Source organism: Pezoporus flaviventris, unplaced genomic scaffold, assembly GCF_033815535.1.
Source record: "Pezoporus flaviventris isolate CSIRO_AGI_PZ_B2104156 unplaced genomic scaffold, CSIRO_AGI_Pfla_v1 ptg000063l, whole genome shotgun sequence".
NCBI lineage: Eukaryota > Metazoa > Chordata > Aves > Psittaciformes > Psittacidae > Pezoporus > Pezoporus flaviventris.
This window is the reverse complement of record NW_026892611.1, coordinates 11,230,430-11,251,187: the sequence shown is the minus strand read 5'-3', so window position 1 is coordinate 11,251,187 and position 20,758 is coordinate 11,230,430. Positions and strand designations below refer to the sequence as shown.

At 49.2% G+C, this 20,758-nt stretch overlaps 1 protein-coding gene across 4 annotated transcripts; it reads left to right on the top strand.

Moving 5' to 3' along the window:
- The first annotated feature begins 5,719 nt into the window (after positions 1-5,719).
- Positions 5,720-17,176, top strand: MKS1 (MKS transition zone complex subunit 1). Of its 4 annotated transcripts, none has more exons than XR_009746455.1 (18): positions 5,720-5,820; positions 5,896-6,145; positions 6,601-6,756; positions 7,170-7,267; positions 7,464-7,592; positions 7,910-8,014; positions 8,453-8,561; positions 9,862-9,918; positions 10,786-10,828; positions 11,341-11,403; positions 12,194-12,264; positions 13,130-13,199; positions 14,342-14,449; positions 15,004-15,137; positions 15,848-15,930; positions 16,008-16,105; positions 16,563-16,840; positions 16,929-17,176. XR_009746455.1 is itself a non-coding variant. In XM_061470589.1 (18 exons), exons 1-18 carry the CDS (start codon positions 5,723-5,725, stop codon positions 16,667-16,669), a joined length of 1,707 nt encoding a protein of 568 aa, XP_061326573.1. In that variant the 5' UTR covers positions 5,720-5,722; the 3' UTR covers positions 16,670-17,176. The 4 variants fall into 4 exon arrangements, 2 of the variants coding, with proteins under 2 accessions (XP_061326573.1, XP_061326572.1); XM_061470589.1 differs by having other exon boundaries at positions 5,896-5,999; positions 6,072-6,145; positions 16,563-17,176; XM_061470588.1 differs by having other exon boundaries at positions 16,563-17,176.
- Positions 17,177-20,758: the final 3,582 nt, after the last annotated feature.

Below are 20,758 nucleotides of genomic sequence, written 5' to 3'. Positions count from 1 at the left end.
GAGGGAAGTGGGTTCCCATCCCACGCTGCCAGTGCCTGTGATATCTTGTTTTCTGCTGCCGGTATCTTTGTGAGCACTGTGGTGCTCTTACGGCTCTGGAGGTGGTAGCGGGAGTCTGAGAGATGAGACAAACTGTAACCCAAATGAGCGGCCACTTCTCTTGCTGCTGGGAACACGGAGCCCAGCTTGCTCTTCAACACTTCACCTGCAATGCCCAGTGTTTCCACTGCAGTTGTGCGTGCAAGGCCTGGATTCCCTCCTTCTTCCCCTTGGTCACCTTTCCTTCTCCAGCCTTTCCCCTCTCCTGTCCCATTTTGATTTTTGATTCTTTTTGTGCATGTCATGGAATCACAGAATCCCAGCCTGGTTTGGGTTGGAAGGGACCTTAAAGCTCATCCAGCCCCAACCCCTGCCACGGGCAGGGACACCTTCCACTAGAGCAGCTTGCTCCAAGCCCCTGTGTCCAACTTGGCCTTGAACACTGCCAGGGATGGGGCAGCCACAGCTTCTCTGGGCACCCTGTGCCAGCGCCTCAGCACCCTCACAGGGAAGAGCTTCTGCCTAAGAGTTCATCTCAGTCTCCCCTCTGGCAGGTTAAAGCCATTCCCCTTGGCCTGTCCCTACAGGCCCTTGTCCAAGCCCCTCTCCAGCTTTCCTGCAGCCCCTTTAGGCACTGGAGCTGCTCTCAGGTCTCCCCTTGAGGAGCCTTCTCCTGTCCACGCTGACCCAGCCCAGCTCTCTCAGCCTGGCTCCAGAGCAGAGCTGCTCCAGCATTTTGCATGATGGGCTTCAATAGTTATCTAATGATAACTATTAAATGAAAACAACATGCAAAAAATCCAAATAAATCAGCTGAATTAAGATGACTTTTGTGGGTGTCTGCAGCAGTCCCAATTGCTTGTGTGTTGTAGATGATTTTTATGTTCTGGTTGGTTAAATTGAGCATGGAAGCCTCAGCACGAGGTGTTTTGGTTTTCTTTCTCACACTGCCATGTGTAATGGTAAAGTGTTTCTAATCATGTATTGATTGCTTCAGGATCATGATGCACAGGTGAGAAGGGCAAGTGAGAGTTAATCTGAACACAAACTGGTCTGAGGTGGTGGTAGATAGTGGGAAAATAGTTTTAGGAGAGAGATCTGGAAAAAAGATCTCTTGTGATGCAGAAAAGATAACAAAAGATGCTACTTTTGTGTTTTTTCAAGAGGGACAAACTGATGGGTGGGAAGGTCCTGGATTTCAAAGAGACAATACATATTGAAGTTAAGAACTCTGCAAGGAATATCAGTCATCATAGAATCAAAGACTGGTTTGAGATGAAAGGGACCTTAAATTTCATCTAGGTTCACTTCCCTGCAATGGGCAGGGACACCTTCCACTAGAGCAGGTTGCTCCAAGTCCCGTCCAACCTGGCCTTGAAATAAGTCTAAGTAGTCTAACCAAAGAGTTATTATTAGTCAAGATCTAGTTAGTACAAGTAAAGAACAAGACACAGAATGAACACCACTGTGAAAAATTGATGAGCATCATACCAGTTACTTGCACATTCCTTGTATCCCCACCAGTCAGGGTCCTGCTGTTTGGTGGCTCCACATCACGGTTAAGCACTGAACCCAGGACGCTCCAGTCTGCTGGGGGTTGTTAGGGCGAGTCATCAGCCTCCCTGACTCTTTTCTTGGCAGTACGTAGCTGGCCCCTGCAGGGCTACACACTGAGGATGCGTGTGTCAGAGTCTGACCGGCGCATTGATCTCCCCCAGGAAGTTAATGCTTGCACCCTGCTCAGGATGATGGGAGCTTCAGGCTGGGACATGGGACAAAGGGAAGTTCAGCCCTGGCTGTGCAGGAGGGGAGAGCCTGGCCTGGAGGTTATGGTTAGGTGGAAGACTTCGGTCCTTTCAGAACCTCTTGAGCTGTGAAAGCCACAATGGTTGCTGAACAACAGATACTCCCACCTGCGAGACCAGGGAACAGCAGCAGCCAAGGGCAGTGGGAATCCTACAGTGTTCCTGTGGAGCTGGGCTGTGGCTGTAGGTCAAGCTCTGGCACACATGGGAGAGACATGGAATTCCAGGTCCCTGTACAGTACCAGGACCACTCCCATCTGTAGCAAACAGATGGTTTCTTATTAAACACAGCCCATGGATTATTTGTTTCCAAGTTCTGTCTTATGGGTGTCTGTGGGAATTGCTGATTTTTCTGTTTATTTTTATAATTTTGCTCTCTTTTCACATGTGTTTTCAGGGTCACCCCGAGATGATGGATTTCCTGATCGTGTTTGGTGCAGGATATCTGACTGCTTGATGAGAATGTAGTTTTCAAAAGGAAGGCTGTGGCACAGTCACTGTAAGAGATGCACTAGGGTTTGTGTGTGTGTTGGGCATGGGCAGAGCTGTCATCTGAAACTGCACATTTGAGAGATGATTTGTGTTAATTTTTTTAATTGCTGTTATTTGTTATTTTGGAGCAGCACCAGGTTTAGCTTTGGGATGAGGTGTTATCCCACACATAGGCATCTATACATCACAAGACTGATGATGCTCCTAGGTGCCTTTTCCCTTGCTATATACACTGTGCTTTACCAGTCAGGGGTGTAGGAGATGCTGCAAGTGGGCTTCTCCATCTGGTCCAACCACTGGTCTCCCATTGCGGCAGCAACATACCTGTCATAGGAACACATAAATAATGAGCTTGTACCCAGTTCCCAGAGAATTCCATCCTCTTTACATACAGCACAAGCCCTGCCCATTTTGCATGTTTGCAAAGTATATAACAAATGCACAATAATCATCTCATGAAAGTTGTTAATATTGAAGGTACCACTGAGCTGAGCTCAGGACCAGATCCAGCATTCACTGTCTGCAGTGAGACTCCCACGGTCAGTGACTGCTGGATTGTGTTAGACCTTCAAGAGACAATGGCCTTAGTTTATCAGTCTATTAGGGCTGGTGCTGACGCCAAAACTACCCACCAGCCTTTCTCTGTTGCTGCCTCAGTATTGCGTGCACTGAGCCTGATGCAATCTGTGCTGGGAACCAGACCTTGGACTGGGGCCATCGAGACGAGGAGAACAGAAGCTAACATTTTTGGGGTAGAGGATTTCAGGCAGAGCAGATCTCCAGCCCTGCTCCTGCCATATTCCCGCTTGTGTCAGCATGCAAGAGTCAGCCAGCCACCACAGGGACAGGGCACCTTGCATGGGGGAATCACAGCCCAGCACAGCACCCACGGAGCAGGTCCTGGCTGTGGCAGGCAGATGGACTGGCAGAAGTGCTGCTCACTGGGGAGAAAAGGGAACCTGTCCTTCCCATGGGAGATCAGCCCCTTCCCTGGTGGCAGGACACCCCTGGGAACCTTGTGAGGGTGTCCCCTGCATAAGAAGGGTGGGTCTGAGTCTCCTCTTAGGCTAGAGCCTCCTCCAAAGGGTGGCGGGGGCTGCGCAGCAATGCCTGTGCCCAGCCAGTCATCGGAATCGATGGTTCCGCCAGGAAATCCTACAGCTGCACTGAGATAGGGGGGCTTGCAGGTTTAGCCAGTAGGCAGCAACGGCCTCCAAGCAAGAAACAGAGAAACAGAAGGCAGCCAAACAGATCTGTCTGCTCACATCTTCTTTTTATTTCCCATGTGCTTTCGGGGGGGCTGCTTTGGGTTGGTGGTTTGGTTCAGACATGGGAGCTGCCGGTCTGTGACACGTGCTGCTTCTAAAGTGGGAGCTTCCCAGAAGTGAAACACTGGGGTTGAGGAAACTCAGAATTTTCACCCTGAACAAAACTGGCCCTGTTGTGCCTGGAGCGAGTCAGGAGAACTGGAGCATGTCCTGGGTCTTCCTGCGTTTCCTCCAGTCCACTCACCCGAAGGATTGTAGTCTCAAGTTTTCAGAACCAAACCCTCAGGAAGTGTTGACCAGCATGGTCTGTGATGCCGAGCAAATAGAGGATGTCATATTCTATCTAATGGAGAAAATCCTCAGAGAGCATCGCACAGGTCACCTGTGAGGTGCTGGAAGAGTTTGAACAGGCTGAGTGTGCCCATTCCGTGTCAGATAACTGCATGATAAAAGAAGCTACAGGAACACTTGCAATGGCAGAGTACCTGACCAGGCAGTACAACAGCTACATCGAGCAAAGCACTGATGTCTGCGCAGCACAAAGCAGGCATCCCGGGTGTTGGAACTGGGGCTAAAGAGACAAGCAAGGAGAGGTTGGTTATAGTGTAATGGAGAAAACATCATTGCTCTTGACAGCATCCGATGCACAAGTGCTAGTGCTGGCATGAGGGCTGGCAGGAATGTGCTTCCCACACAGAGACAGTGTGGGATTTCAGAGTGGCTGGAGGTCATCTCATCCAACCCCTGCCCAGGCTGTCCAGGACCATGTCCAGTTGGCTTTGGAATATCTCCATGGGTGGAGACCCCACAACCTCCCTGGGCAATCCATGCCAGTGCTCGGTCACCCTCACAGGAAAATCTGCTTCCACGTGCTGAGGGAACCTCCTGTGTTTCAGTTGTGCCCATTGCCTCTGGTCCTGCACTGGGGACCACTGGAAAGAGCCTGTCTCCATTCTCTTCGCATGCCTCTTTTGGGTATTGATACACACCAGTCAGGCCCCCCTGTGCCTTCTCCATGCTGAGCAGTCCCAGTGTTCTCAGCCTTTCCTTATAGGACAGATGCTCCAGTCCCTTCATCTTCATAGCCCTTTGATGGACTCTCTAGTACGTCTTGTCTGTCTTGTACTGTGGAGCCCAGAACTGGTTGGTGGTCACCAGTGCTGAGTGCAGAGGAATGAGCACCTCCCTTCACCTGCTGGCAATGCTCCTCTTAATGCAGCCCATGATGTCGGTAGTCTTCTTTGCTGCAAGGGCACATGGTTGGTTCAAGTTCACCTTGGTGTCCACTCGGTTGCTGCATAGCAGATACTGGTGCCTGGGGCTGTTCCTCCCCAGGGGCAGGACTTTGCAGTTTTCCTTTTGGAACTTCCTGATGTGCCTGGCAACCCATTTCTCCATCCTGTCCAGGTCCCTTATTGATGCCTCTCACCTGTGCTCCTCTTTTTTGGTAGCTGTTCCCATTTGTATCCACTCAAGCTGTGGGTCAGTGACATTTTCTCACTCTAACTGGGACTATTGAAGTCAACAAACTGCTGCAATAGTGTGTGTGCGACAGCCCGATCCTTACTGTCGTGTCAAATTTGACATAAGCAGTATGGGCTGTTCAAGCTCTGATTGTGCAAAAACCCTGATGAGAACGTACCGCATAATTACACCTTTTCTTTCTGTCTCAGATGCCAGAGGTGTGCCACATTTGTCTAATAACATAGGTCCCATTACCACTTACTGATACTACAGTTTAGAACTGAACAGTGCTGTTATGCTGTTGTACTTGCCCAGGAGATACAGATGCAGATGTTTCTGTGTGACTGTTGTACAGCTGTGTCAGCTCCCTGCCTTTCTGTCAGAAACGGCTTTTCCCGTCTTTGGGATCTCCAGTGGTGGCAGCTGATGCTCGGACCTGGGCATGCCTCGCGATACCGCCCGGGGAATGCCCACCGTACCGACTGAGATCTGACCCGCAGGGTTTGTACCGCGGCTCTCGCGTGCCAGGTTAAGGCTGCCCCAGCACCCACCGTCAGCTTGCCTCCCGCAGCGTTCCAACCGGAACGGACCGTAACGCCCCCGGGGGAGCGGCGGGGAGGCCGTTCCTCCGGACCGCAGGGGGGCGCCGTCTCCATGGCGAGGCGGCGGCTCCGGGCCATGGCGGCGGTGTCGAGCGGCGCGGGCGGGGCCGTGTATCGGTCCCGCGACCCCGTGCGCAACCTGCGCCTCCGGTGAGCGGCCGTTCCCGGCCCCACGCCGGCCCCGGGCCCGCATCGGTCTCCGCCACCCTCCCTCCTTCCCCGCAGGGTCCGCCTCTGGCGGGGCACCGCGTCCGGGCCCTTCCTGCCGCAGGCCCCGCCGCCGCTCGCCGGCCCCGCGCTTCCGGGCCTGGCCGACCGCGCCGCGACCGGTACGTGGGGCCCGAACAGGGGACGGGGAGGAAGGGGGAGCGGGCGGGCGGTAACCGAGCCGTGTTCCGCAGGTGCCCGGCGGCCCCCGCAGGAGGAGGAGGAGGAGGAGGCCGAGGTGCGGTGGCAGGAGAAACTCTTCAGCAAGGTGGGCCTGCGGCTGACGCGGGCGGTGCTCCTGTGATGGCCCCCCGGGGTCCTGCTGCGGGGGGCTCCTGCTGCGGGGGGTCCTGTGCTGCGGGGGAGTCCTGTGCTGCGGGGGGCTCCTGCTGCGGGGGGTCCTGTGCTGCGGGGGGCTCCTGCTGCGGGGGGTCCTGCTGCGAGGAGTCCTGCTGCGAGGAGTCCTGCTGCGAGGAGTCCTGCTGCGGGGGGGTCCTGCTGCGGGGGGGTCCTGCTGCGGGGGGCTCCTGCTGCGGGGTGACCCGCGATGCCCAAGCGCTCCAGGTGGGCATCCGGACAATGCCGGAGCTGGTCCTCGGGCTGCCTGCCGGTATTCCCAAAGGATCTTGTGCAGTGGGTTTGGGAATCTCGGCTGGAAAGTGTGGCTGTGCTGTGCTGTGCTGCTGAAGGGCAGCGTTGGTGCTCAACCTGCTGTGCTCTCAGTTTGAGGTGGATCTGTACCAGGATGAGTCTGCCTGCCAGACACCCCTGGACCGGCAGTACTGGGAGGAGATCCTCAAACTGGAGAGGGCCGGAGGCCGGAAAAACTGTCGCATCTTCACCTACACGGATCACGACCGGTTCACCAACCTGGAGGAGGTACCGGTCTGAGTTACACATAATTTATACAGCAGGGTCTGTCAGAATCACTGGACCTGCCACAGAGGGAACATTTGTCAGGTCCTGGCCATGCAGCAGCAAGCCAGATTTCCTGTATGCAGGAGAGCATACTGCTTCTGCAGAGCAGCTTCACATAGTGCCTCAAACCTGGGATGAGATCTTCCTATTTCAGAATGATAGTCCCTCAGCTTGGAGGGACTTGGCTTCGTAACATTGCTTTGTAGGTAACTTGCTGGGTGGAGTTAAGCTGTAGTTTACTATAAAAACAGCAAATAAAATCTTCTAGCAGTTTGTCTTGGCATGTGGGTATGCTGTTCTCTCCTCCAGAAGCGAAGCTGTGGGAAGGATGCCTGTTACAATGAAGCTACTGCCCATCTGTTTCTCTCCTCCAGCACTGCCAGAAGGTAACCGACTCAGAACATGAGGTGCCATCCTATCTGGCAGAGAGGATGGCCAATGTGAGGAGGAGAAGACAAGACTGCAGGCCAATGTGAGTCCAGACAGGGGCTTGGAGCTTGCTAATGCAGGTTTCCTGGAGCTGGTGCCCCATCTACAGAGCAGCCTGGTCTTTGAAAGTTGAGCTGTGTCAAACTTGGAATCCAGCAGTTCCTTGTTATGGGGGAGTGGTGCTGCTTGTGCCAGGTTGCTGAAGTGAGCTGTGACTGGTGCTGTTCTGTTGTTGACAGAGAAGCAAGTTCTCTGAAGTCGAAAATCATCACCTGGGAACCCTCAGATGAATTTATAAGGAACAATCATGTGATTAACACTCCTGTCCAGACCATGTACATCATGGGGGACTTGGGACCTTATGGGAAGTAAGTAAAATCCTGAAGTGACCTTAATTCCCCAGAAGAAAAACTTGTCTTCCCTCCTTACTCAAATCCTTGTTTCTTTCATTAGTTAAGGGGAGAGAATTCGAAGAGTTCGGTAACTCTGACTGCTATGTCTTTCTGCCTCTTCCCTCATTTGGGAGGTAACTGAGTGTATCCCTCCAAAAGGCTTTTTAAGCTAATATAGGAAAGTATGGGTGTGTTTGTTTTTTTCTGTACCCCCATGGGCCTTTACCAGCTTGCTGTTCCAGAGCAAGAGAGTAGACTCTCTTTAGACTGTGTTTCCTGATGTCTTCCATTAGGCTTGGTCGCAGGGAGTATGAACATGTTCTTTGCACAATCAAGGTGGACGACAATGGAGTGATCACAGTGAAGCCGGACTTTACTGGCACCAAAGGAGCCTACCAGTGAGTGGGGCAGGGCTGGTACCTCCATGGGCTGATAGAGAGGGCTGAAATGGCTGTTTCCTGGTCCTGCTTCAGGCAATAGATCACACTTAAATTGAGGGATGTTTTTAAACTTTATTCTGTGTTATTTAACTTTATTATTAACTTATTCTAAGACAAGATTATTCTGTACTAGTGCTTGGCGTCACTGCATGTGGGATGTGTGGGTCTTTGGTGCCAGTCCCTAGGGATGGAGTTTATGCATATGCTGGACACAGGCAAGTCTCCCTTTTTGAGTCATTGATGCTAGCAGGCACTTGGGAATGAGGAGAGGGCCATTAGTGCCCTTGGTTGCTACACGGGCCTGGTGGAGGGAGGTCTGCTGGCACAGTTGATGCTGTTGCTGCCTATTCTCTGCTTAATGGGGGAATTTTGCCCATGTGTTTTGGGGCTCTGCAGGATTGAGGTGGATGGAGAGAAGCGGGAGGTGTGGAAATACACCATTGAGAATGCATCTGTCCAAATGCAGCCAGAGGAGGAGGAACGTGAGCAGCGTGTGTTCAGAGACGTAAGGACCAGCCTCCACTGATCGTACTGACTAGTCCTCCTGATTTGACAACGGGAGATGTAATTGTGCTGTGACCCTTATAGAGATGTAGTTGTGCTGTAGACACCTAAAGGTGACAAAACGAGTATCACCCACAGACAGCCCCAGCAACTTGAAAACTCCAGCAAATATTCCAACTTCTTCATTCCTTACTGTACGTAGAGGCCTTGCCTGATATTAGTTGTGTTGGCCTCTGCAGTGATGCAGTGAGAAGTGATGCAGAAAACCACCTGAATTCGTGCCTTTCTCCTGTCAGCTGCCAGTGGTTTTCCTTTGCTTTTGAGCAGCTGGCAGACACTTTCCTCAGTCTCCTTCTTTCTTCCTATATACTCATTGAATGATTTCTTGTTATCCGGAATGTCCCCGGATATTTGGATCTCATGTACTGATCTTTCTGAATTGCCTTTTTGGCTGTGGCAGTTCATAAGGGTACTTAGAATCATCGAATGGTTAGGTTTGGAAAAGACCTAACTTTTGCTTCAAGCCCCCTGCCATGGGCAGGGACACCACACATTAGACCATTGTCACGCAAGGCTCTGTCCACCCTGGCCTTGAACACTGCCAGGGATGGAGCATTAACAGCTTCCATGGGCAACCCATTCCAGTGCCTCACCACCCTCGCAGTAAAGAACTTCCTCCTTATATCCAGCCTGAACTTCCCCTGTTTCAGTTTGAACCCATCACCCCTTGTCCCATCCCTGTAGTCCCCAGTGAAGAGTCCCTCCCCACCATCCTTGTAGCCCCCTTCAGACACTAGAAGCTGCTCTGATGTCTCCACGCAGCCTTCTCCAGGCTGAACAGCCCCAACTTTCTCAGCCTGTCTTCATACGGGAGGTGCTCCAGCCCCTGTGACCTCCTCTGGACGTGCTCCAACAGCTCCGTGTCCTTCTTAAGTTGAGGACACCAGAACTGCACACAGTGCTGCAAGTGGGGTCTCATGAGAGCAGAGTAGAGGGGCAGGATCACCTTTGACTGCTGGTCACGCTGCTTTTGATGCAGCTCAGCACATGGATGGCTTCTTTTTCCCTTAGAGTGAGCTTTGGTGAAGTGTTCTCTGAAGCTGAAGTTCCCAGCAGTGTTAGCAGTTACCTGTCTATTCTTGTAGATTCCTATTTCCCTACTTCTGCTATAACAGTTAAACCCCCTGTATTCTAAGCCTGTTGACAACTTAGATTGGGGTTAAGTTACATCCATTACAAACTTTGCAATAGGTAAAAATGTAATCAGACACTTTTCTGATGCGTTTGTTCTGTGGTTGCAGCTGTACAGGCGGTACAAGGAATACCTCAGTGGTCTTGTAGGTTCAGAGTTTGAAATGGTGAGTACCTGAAGCCCTCATGCCTTTGCAGACTCTTGACCTGGTTAGCATGGCTGCTGTTTGTACCACAGTCTCCAAAGACTGTTTCATTCTAGGGTGTTGGCAGCCTTTACCTTGCAGTAAAGGTCAAAAGGGATGGGTTACAATGGATATGAGCCCTGCAGAGATCCAGCCTGTGTGTGTCAGGCCAGCAGCAGCACGTGCTGAGCACTGCAGTCTTTGTGAGACCACATGCTTGTGTGAAGGCCTTTGACTGTAACACTTCAAGAGGAAAAGATGTATATCTCTTGGGGTAGTGATTAACTTCTTGAATGTCAAACATGTCCTTGTGCCACTTTGTTAAGTGAACAGCCCTTCCCACCCCCAAACTCTTTTAGTTTCCCTTCTCACTGAATTACCCAGACTACAGTCTTTTTTTTTTTTCCCCTCAAATCTTGTTTGTCAAAATGTGAAAGTTCTACTTTCTTGTACTTCAGTAGAGTGTCTCAGCTTGTCCTGTGCCTTCTCCTGCTTCCCCCACTTTGGGCAAGTGCAGGAACACCTCAGGAGAAACAGGACTATGATTTCTGCAGGTGGCTTCTCAGTACATTTTATATCCGTTTTGAAGTCTGTAAGAGACTGATTTACAGAACAGTAAACTCCTGCAGCCAAGGAATTTGGTCTCTCTAAAGAGCCTCTCTCCAGAGGTACTGTTCACTTCCGGAAAGTGATATAAGAAGCCATGACTCCTGCCTGGCCAGCAGTCTGGATCATTCATGTACAAACATCTGTGACATACCTGTATGAGGACCTGCTGGGAGGGGATTGTTTGAGGTTCCACCAGTGGTCACTGAGCATTTTATCTTGTTTGTCTGCTCATTCTTACAGACCCTTCCTGGTACACTGCGGCTGTTTGTGAATGGAGAAATAGGTGAGTCTTTATTCTAAACTGTAACTACAGGGCCAGATGTGGATCTGCTGGGATGGCTGAGGCTTTGAAGGGTCCAAGGATTCTTGGATCACAGGCTGGTCCAGAGAAGGTGATTCTAGCCCTAGAATCCTTTACTTCTCCTTCTCTGCTGTTTTTGCAGACTAAGGCCGTGAGTGGCATTTCCAGACTGGAGGTTACAAATACTGCAGCTGTTCTAGGAAGACAGATCTGAAAAAAGAGAGCAAATTGGGACGTTAATAGAGATCATAGCAAAGAAAGCAATTAAGTGTGTGACGTCCCTAATCTGATTAGTGATATGAGGACAGGACTAGTGTAGAGAAGTCTTCTCTGAGGGTCATATTTTGTTACTTTGAAGGCCCTGGCTTTGCCCAGCTTCCAGCAGTAACTAAGGAAACCTGAGGTTATTGGTGCTGGCTCTCCCAAAAGTCTGCTGTGAGTTCTGGAGGAGTTTGTGTGCAAGTGAGCAGCTGACATTCATTCTCTCTTCTCAGTTTCAGCTCAAGGCTATGAGTATGACAACCTTTATGTTCATTTCTTCGTGGAGCTGCCAAATCGTAAGTGTTTGCATTTCCAGCCATATCACAGCAGTTTAAGGAATGAAATGTGCTTCCGCTGGTCCCTCCGATCAGCTCTGCTAAAAGTCAGTAAAAGTTAATGTTTGGGCTGGGATCTAGTCAGAGGTCTTCAGAGCTAAAATTGCATAACTTAAAAACTTTGGACTAAATTCATGTTTGGGAGAAAGTAGCATCTTCCTCTCTCATCTCTTCCAAATTAGGCTGGGACATAGAGGTCCATTGGCTTCTCAACCAGTGGTGATGGTGTCCAGCAGCCTGCCCAAAGTTCATTCCTTATCCTGCAGAGAATAGTCTTACTATCTTCTCCATCTCAGCAGTGACCTCGCCTGATTTCAGTGCTTGCTGTCATGTTCCATGTTTTGTGCTGACGCACAAAATTGACTGATAAATAAGAATTTTGGCTTACAAATAAAGCTTCAGCACTAACAGGCACATCCTGCTGCATGTTTAATTTCCCTGGCTCTGGCTTCCCTCTCTGTTTATACCCTGTCATTTGTCCAGAGAGGTACTACTTTTGCTACTCAGTGCATTTAGAGAAGGTTGTACTTTTTTCTTAAGAAAGGGTTGGTGCTTTTCATCAACTGTTCCAGGAGGCTGTGGGGAGCAGCCATTGCCTGGAACAGGACAGGGCAGGACACAGCAAGGGGATGTTCAGTGTGGGCGATGTTATCTGTTAGCTGGGGCTGACATTCTCCTTTGAGCTGCTCTGGTTCGTGAGTCCTCCCTGTCACCCAAAGTGTTCACTGCTGTGCTCATGTTCTCCTCCCAGAGTGGTCGAGCCCAGCGTCCCAGCAGCTATCGGGAGTGACGCAGACCTGTGCCACCAAGGCATTGGGCTGGGTAAGGACACTTTCAGACGTGCAGAGCAGTTTGAACAGGCAGTCTTTGAAGTGGAACAGGTGTAACAAGTTACAAATATATTTAGCAAAGGTCTTGACTTGAGAACTCCTTTCAAGGGCCAAGCATGTTTGGGATTCTCCTCATTATAGTTCTATTTGCCATTTTTTATAGTGCCACTGGTTCCAAATAAAGCTAGATCAAATGAAACTGCTTCAGAGCAGTTTCTGGAACCTCACTTTTTTCTTCCTTCTAGCTGATCGATTGCCTTTGGAGCTTTGATTTTTGTGCTTCAGATTTGGAGTTTTGATTTTGTGTCTCAAATGTTCAGTTAACAAAGCATTGTTTTGGCTGGCCTGGGGCAGGAATGCACAAAGTCAAAACTGATTTCTCAAAATGAACCTCTCCTTCTGTGTGGGAAGTTACTTCCATTGCTGTCTCCAGCTCTTCTCTTAGAATATTTGAATTTTATCAACTTCTAAACTGCTTTTATGTGAGCTAGTTTGCATATTACAAAAAATAATTACCACATTTCTATCGTACATTGTTTGAAGTATTTTGCTTGGCTCATGGAAAGATTGTGGCACTGTAGTACTTCCACAGTTGGCTGAATTGTCATTTGTGGGTGCTACTCTTTCCTCTTTTTCATTTTTTTTAACAGCCCATTCCATCCTCGTGGCACTCAGGAGTGTACTCAGTAGGTGCACTGTGCAATCTGGTGTTTGTTAGTGTGATGTAACTGATACTGTTTGGACATCATTACCTGTTTTATACCAGTAGTTTTTTTCTCTCTTCTCTCTGTGCGCCCTGCAGTGCTGGTGGTGTATTCTCTTGTCCAGGCACTTGATCTGTTTTATTCCCTCTCTAGGAGAATGTGGCATACTTCAGCTACCCCTTCACTTTGGAGATGTTTTTCACCCAAGGAGCTGAATCAGAAGGTGGGTTTTTCGGTTTTGCTCATTTCCACATGAATTTCCTCATTGCTCTGACATGTAAAACTGAAATCTTTGGATGCAGTGTAGACCTGGTGCTGTCTGGCACTTTGCTGGCCCCTCACCAAGATGAAAGGACAGATTTAAATAGAGGGAGTTGTTGATTTTCAGCAATTGTTTACCCTGTCACCACGCAGCCTCTGGACACATACTGTATTTGCCCTGCCCAGCAGTGCATTAGCATTTGTATGTATGCATTGATGTTACTCTGCTTCCAGGCTGTAGTCAGCTATGTCCAGTTGAAAAACATCTTGGATCCCTTTTCTGTTTCGGGATACCTGGCATGCTGGGCAGTATTGCCATGCCCCACATACTGCACAGAGCCCTGGCAGAAAAAACAGGCAGATTTTTTGTGCACGACTGAAGCTCTGTGCTAAGCCTTACATTTGTAGACACACTCAGTGACCTGTGTAATCTTTGTGTAGTTTATGTCACTCTGAAACTTCCAGCTCTGTTAAGCTGGGCTTTGCTGCCTGTTCCTGCTGCTTCACTGCGCAGCTGCTGCTTCCTCACCAACCCCAGTTGCTCTTTGGATTGCAATTGCTAGGGGCAGCTGTATGGCATGCCTTGCCACTTGAATCCAGCGCACATGTTGGATTTGTGTCTTCAAGCAGCACTAATGAATTTTCAGCCTAGTTATTGTATGAGTTGTTTCACTGTGGAAAAAAACAAATGCTTGGAGACCCATAGGAGAATCCAACATACTAATCCCCTGATAATGGTGGGAAGGGTCAGAGATAAAGTTTTCTCTGTTTGGCATCAGATCAGTTACAAATTTTGTCTTGTCTGCTCAAAGATAACCGAGGAACCAGCTTGGACTTGCTGTCAGAGCAAAGGATGTTCCCAAATTTGGAACATCAGTAAATCTGTTTTCATCTGCTGTTGTAGTTTAAATGCCAAAAGCAGGACATCCTCAAGCCTGAGGGTTCAACTTTTCTGGGGGAAAATAATGACCAACATGTCTCAGCTAGTGGTTGTAGAAGAAATAAGGATGTCCTGGTGGTGGAGTTTGGCATTTAGTCTTTTGTCTTTTTTTCTCTATGATAGTTTTCCCTCACAAAGCTGTGATCTGCTTCCCTTCCTTGCAGAGAGTCTCCCTCAGTGGCCTGTTCTCTACTTTGAGGTCCTGTCCCTGGATTTCTGGCAGAGATACCGTGTGGAAGGGTATGGTTCTTTGGTGCTGCCAGCATTTCCAGGTAAAACATACTTGGGCAGAATGAATCTAGAAGAGGGGCAGAATGAGGGCAGAAGAGTGGCTCTCTTGGGGATGGATTCAGCTGGTCCTGGGGAGGCTTTGCAGGGTATAGTTAGCTGTCTGTGGGGCAGCAAAGAAGGATTTGTTGCATCCTGCACCATTCTGCCTCGTGGAGACACATCAGGTGTTGATGTTCTTGCTACTTTGGTGGTTCTGTCACCAAACCTTTTGTGATAAAGCTCCTGGGTGGTGCTGCATATCCATATTTACCACAGCAGTAGAACTCTCTGTCCCATATGGAGTCTGAAGGTTGCAACTGGTTTGACACCCATGTGTAGTACGGAGATGCTCTTCATGGGCAGGCGGTTCTTTCCACGCTACTGTGTGACTGATGGGGCTGACTCATTGGGAAAATGTTCTAGAGATACAGTGGTGTTTCTATTTTCAGCCTCCTGTGGTTTGAGTCAGCAGGTATCCATCTACCATGGTGCCCTTAGTGACTCTGTGTAGGCTGCTGGTCATAGCTGCTAAGGCTGTCCTGTTGTCCTGGGTTAGGTGTCCATAACTTCACCATCCCTACCTGGCGCCCTGTGGAGCTGGGAACAGTTGCTGAGCTGAGGAGATTTTTCATTGGAGGATCTCCTGAGCTGGAGGATATAACCTACGTCAGGACACCGTCAACCTTCAAGGTGGGCTCAGTTGCCAGGGCATTGCTCTGTCTTGGAGATGATAGTTTATGCTCTCGGCTTCAAGTGTCTGTGGCTGTCCAGACAGCCTAGATTGGGTTTAAACAAGGATGAGGTGGTGGCCCAGTCCTGAGTAAAGAAATGTCTCCTCTGTGGGACTTGTGGCCATGAACAGAGGATTGGGCAAATGCTGAGGCAGAGCCTTCTGCCTTCTCAGGTGTGTACAGCTTAGAGAAGTGGGTGAACATGGACCAAAGCCTTGACTTACCCTGCCTGTGCTGGCCCTGTCTGAAAAGTGTCTTGTCAGGTCAGCATTTGTTACCAGCTATAGACTTCTTCCTGTGTTTTGGTAAGGAATCTGAGCTGTATTGTGCCTGGAAGAGTTTCCTGAAGCAAGCCACTGATGGGTGTACAGCAGGCAGAGATCTCATGTTCTTAAGAAAGCTGCAGAAGTGCTTGCTGGTGTAATGAGCAAGTTGGCCTTGGCAGCTTTGTATGGAACAAACCCTGGTGCAGTTGTTGAAACCTTCCTCCACTACACTTGTGTTTAGGACCTGCCCCAGCACAGCCCTTCTTTCTAGCCTCTCTCTCCATGTGCAGCAGGGAAAGGGGAGACTGTCCCCACAGGAGTGCATGCTGCTGGTGGGCAGTGCTCCTGGGCTCAGCCTGCTGCTGCAGGCTGCAGTTTCTCTTAACTTGTGCTGCCTTTGCAGGGAGAGCGTCTGAGCCGCTTTGGTTTTCGCACAGAGACAACCGGGAGCGTCACATTCCGGCTTTACTGCCTGCAGCAGTCTAAGTAAGTGCAGCAGGGTACCAGCTCCATCTTGTGTGCTGTATTTTGGAAGCCCTGACCTAACCTGTACCTCTGTGCAGGGCCTTTCTGGAAACCAGTGCCAAGAGGCAGCGCATGCAGAGTGTTCTGGACCAACTTGGAGGCTTCAGCCAGCAGAGCTCTGTCTACAGTGTTTTGGGTAGGGCTTTCAGTGTCATTCTCCCTGGTGAGCCTTTGGTTCACATTTGCCCCTTTTTTACAGAGAGGGTAGGATGTTTTAGGAGACTCTGTTACTGTGAGGATAATTGGTCCCTGCATCGTGAGCTCTCTGTCTCCATAGCAGAAATTAAATCTGAGCTGGAAACTGCAGGAGGCATGAGGGATAACCACTCTGTGAGGACAGAGCCTAGGCTGGGCACTGAGCATAGCTTGTAGCACAGATGCAAAGGCTCTGCCTCCGATTCCATTATGCATGGAGCAAAGACAGTGCTAGAAATAAGTGAAGAGGGCTGCCAGGGCCAGGTGCTTTTTGGTAGCACCTAGAAATAGGAAGTGAGGCTCCAGGGACAGGAGAGATGATGTTCACTAGAGAGAGTCACCCTTCACCCTGGGACTGTCTGATGCATTCTGGCTTGCTGTTACCTGCTGTGTTATAGAGGCTTTCCAGAGAGCACGACGCCGGATGCAGGAAGCACGTGAGAGCCTTCCTCAGGACCTCATCAGCACCTCTGCCTCCACTGTGCACCAGTCGCAGGAACCTTGATCGACCACCTCTGCTGCAGGGGGGTGTTTAACATCGCTCCAACACAAGCTCCCTTTGTTCAGCAGGAGTCACAGTGCTGGTGCTGGGAAGCTTCTGAAGCCCTTCCTTTGTCATTTTCCCTGGGCGAGGGTAGGAGTCTGTAGCAGATCCTGAATAGCTGCACTTCCACAGGTAGCTATGGAATGAGCTCCATTTTCTCAAGGCATTTTGTTCTCAGGCCCTAACAATACAGCCAATTGTTCACTTTTCTGCTGAGCAGGCTAAAATAATGACATGGGACCTGTGAAGCCTTGAATGCCTTTTCAGGAATTAAGTAGTAAATGATAAGAATCAAGTCTGCATGATGTGGTATATTTATTTTTCTTCTTCAAGAAGAGAAAGTGTTGAAGGTCAGGGTGTAAATGCTGCTTGAGAGTTATTGAAATGAGGAGAGAACTTCAGAAGTTCTGATAATTGTTGTCAGTATTTGTAGCTATAAGTCAGTCAATAGTAAAATGAGTATGTCCACTTGTGCCTTAAGATTGATTCATTCCTCTAGAGAGCTTTCTGACACATGTAATATATGAAATCAAACTAAAGGAATTATGTTTGGCAGATGGAGAACTGCCACAGAGGCTTACATTCAGTGGTTCCTTGTATGTGCACGTTTCTGACTCTGCAGTGATGATCAGGAGGATTCTTTCTGTTCAAAAATCCAGCTGAAAACATGCATTCCCATTAGTTCCCAGTAGAACTCTGGCTGGGTTGGACGGGTTGCAGATAAGAGCAGATTCGAACATTTGCACAGCAGCTGAACTTTGAACTGTTGGCGCTGTTCATTTGAGTTGTGGTTCATTGTTCCATCTCTGGTTGCAGGATGCTGCATTGCTTCCTGGGAAGCATGTGTGTACCCAGTCTCTACCCACTTTCTTCTTTTCTCAGACTGGTTTCCCCCTGCTGCCATTTTTGTTCCTGTCTCAAGGCTACCTGCAGACTGACAGTGCTGTGTTGATCTGTGCACAAGTCACAATTCCATGTGTTCTCTGCTCCCAACACAAAGGATAGGAAGAAAAACCTCAGGCTGAGACTATGCAGGTCTGAATGTTTCTGTTAAGTTAGAATTCACAGGCAGAATATAGAATAGGAATTGGCCTTCCTCCTTGTGCTCTGCATGTTCTTCCTTTGCAGGGAACATGAAGGTCATGGTTGCAGCTGTGTGCGACTGTTAAAGCATTCTGTTCCCTGGTACCCTGTTGTCTTCTGTCTTCCTTGCTCCCTTCTTGCTGTTTTGATCTTGTCCTAGCCTTCACTGGGAAAACCAGACTCCTGGGTTTGTTCCTCCTTGACCTTTGTTGTAAGTTCCACATCTGTCAGCTTGGAGGTCTGGCAATTTCAATTACAACAGGGTTTTTGCACTCCCTGCTCGCCTGCTGCCCCTCCGTTTTGATGGCAGAGGCTGCCAGCATGTATTAGATAGCATGGCCTGTTAAGGAGAGCACAGTCTCCTTGGCCTCGAGCTGGATGATGTGTCTTGCGCATGAGTCAGGCCTCCACTTTTGATGTGGTGGTTGTGAAGGCACATGCCCAGTTTGGAGGAGCAGAATTGAGGTGTGTGCTCATGATGGTCTTGAACAGTCACATTTTGCAGAGCTTGACCCACTCAGTGCCCAGGGGTGAAGCACTCAGGGAGAATGCAGCACTTGCTGTCTCTTGTTTTTTGATCCTCATTCATGTCATGGCCCTGTGTGTTTATTGCAGGCTATCTAAGCAATACTTGATTTCCCTCTGGTTGTTTCTGTTGTGCTTATATAGCTTATAAAAATAATTCAGCTTATAATAGCTGAATTGCACATCTCAGAGACCCTTTTCAGGACTGAGTTACAAGGTTAAGAGAATATTCTTTTTATCAATAATGTAACAGAACACCTTTCTGACGGAGATCATGCCAACGGCATAGCCTCTCACAGAGTGGACTGTACTGTTAGAAGGTCATGTTCCTGACACATGCTTGTTGCTCAGTGCTTTTATGAGGCAGGATTTGGTGTATTGAGTGTATTAGCTGTTAAGGTCACACAGAGATGCAGTAAGGTTTACATCATGGTAGGACTTTTGCCAGTTAAATAGTTAATTTTACACTTAAGAGTGTGAAATCTTACAGGAACTCAGGAGAGCAAAATTTAACCAAACAGGCAATTCTTCCAAAGTAAAGCATTGTTAGCAGATTTTCACCTTCATACTTGCAGCCTCCTTGACCTGACAGAACAAAAGGGTGCTCATAAATGATGTTTTGGAGAAATCCTCCAGCAAATATTGTTTGAATATGCTTTTTCATAAATATAAACAGCAGGTACATATACATGTGTGGAAATGTCACTGATCTTTAAGTCAAAGCTGGTTTTTGGTGCAGGGCTTGTGCTTTGAGCTTGCCAAAGAGCCCAGCCAACTGGAACGGGCTGTGCATCCACCAGGTAATGCACAGGTGAAGTAAGAGATGGCCCATGGGGGCAGCAGAGGCCTGTGACCTCCCTTACAGCCCTGACAATTTTCCCTGTACAGAGCCTTTGCAGTGAAACTCAATGGGAGAAGGGAGAGGAAGAGACAGTTTTGGGTGCACCAGACCTTGGGACAGGAGAGCACTAGTTGATAGGATGGGAGCCTGGCAGGCTGGGGGATGCCGTGAACTGAGGCTGGATCCTGCAGCCTTAACCCCTGGTGTGGTCTGCATGGGGGCAGGAACCAGCTCAGTCCCTAGGGACCTTCTGGGCATCTCATTAAATAAACTGAGGAAACAAAGGGTAATGTTGGCAGAAATGGTGGCTTGGTGGACGAAAAGGCTGTGGGCAGTTGGCAGGGCTTGTGCCATGTAGATCAGCAGCTATTAGAAGTTCCAGTGTAAATGTAACAAGTAGGAAATGGAGAAATGAGTCGTTGAGGTGACGGAGGAGTCGCTTTCCACTGATGAAGGCAGACCAAAGGAATGGTGTTTGCTCTCAGCTAAGGAAGAATTGGGCTATGATAACTTCAGACTACAGCCTTGCCAGCAAACCTCAGCCACTCCTTTGGCTTGGTCCCATCCCAGGGCTTGTGAGGGCCCCGGCCACAGTACTCCTCCCCTTATGGGACTGCCCTGGGGCAGAAGGAGCTGCAGCAGGCATGTGTCCTGCAGAGATTCATTGCTGTGTAGCATATGGGGAGGGAGAGGAGTGCTTCATCTGCACTGTGGGCTTTCAGTGCTTGTTATTAAACAATTACTGGTGCCTGCTTGTTGTCTCAGTGTGTTTTAACCTTAGCCCCTGGGTTGGAGTGTCAGAGGAGAGCTCCCTGCAGGCGCTCTCCTGGCAGTGAAGGACTGGATTGCTTTGCCTTTCACCCCCAGCTGCCTTTTTATTACGCTTACTGTCTTCTCAGGGTGCAGCCTGTGTTCCTGAAGCTGATGTCAGTATTTCAGTGCAAGGCAGAGTACAACTGACCCGAGCAAAATCACACTCCATTGAATCAGTCAAAGAATAAAGTGTCTGTGGGGCCTTTTTCCTGCACCAGAATGATTGCTTTAGTTTGATTGAATTTTCCTCACTGCTTTGGTTTGCGCAGGTTTTGAAAGTGAACCCTAGTGCTGTGTAGACTGGAGGTGATTCCCTTTCTCATCAGTTCTAGAGTAATGCAAAATCAGAAAGAACTGATGGAACCCGGCTTCTCTGTAATTTATTCACAAGTTCTTAAAAAAAATCTGACTTTCAAAACAGTTGCTGGAATGTGTGAGAGAAAAACTTGTCTTGGAGATGTGATTCCAGGTTGTTTCAAGCTTTCCAGATCTGAGAAGGAGAGGACTGGTCCTTTGGGCAGGTGTGAACGGTGGCCTTCCTGCGACTTCACTTGCCCTTGGAAAACCTCAAAAGCCAAGCTCGATACCAAGATCTAGTCCACTGCTTTCCTTCAGGCAACATAAGCTTGATTTAAAGCCCAAGAGATGTTTGTTCAACCTGTTCTTTACATGAAGATGGAGACTACAGATCACCCCTTCCAGATGGGGTTTGGTTTGTTTTTTATATAGCAAATTTTCTTGTACGGAGCAATTGACAGTGGCAGCTTGTGCCTGAGCTGAGCAAAGCC

Bases quoted from the DNA above. Each gene is read 5' to 3' on its own strand.
- MKS1 (XM_061470588.1), top strand. From the start codon at position 5,723: ATGGCGAGGCGGCGGCTCCGGGCCATGGCGGCGGTGTCGAGCGGCGCG. The intron at 7,593-7,909 runs GTAAGTAAAATC...GTCTTCCATTAG, and splicing joins GACTTGGGACCTTATGGGAA to GCTTGGTCGCAGGGAGTATG. The intron at 12,265-13,129 runs GTAAGGACACTT...TTCCCTCTCTAG, and splicing joins CCACCAAGGCATTGGGCTGG to GAGAATGTGGCATACTTCAG.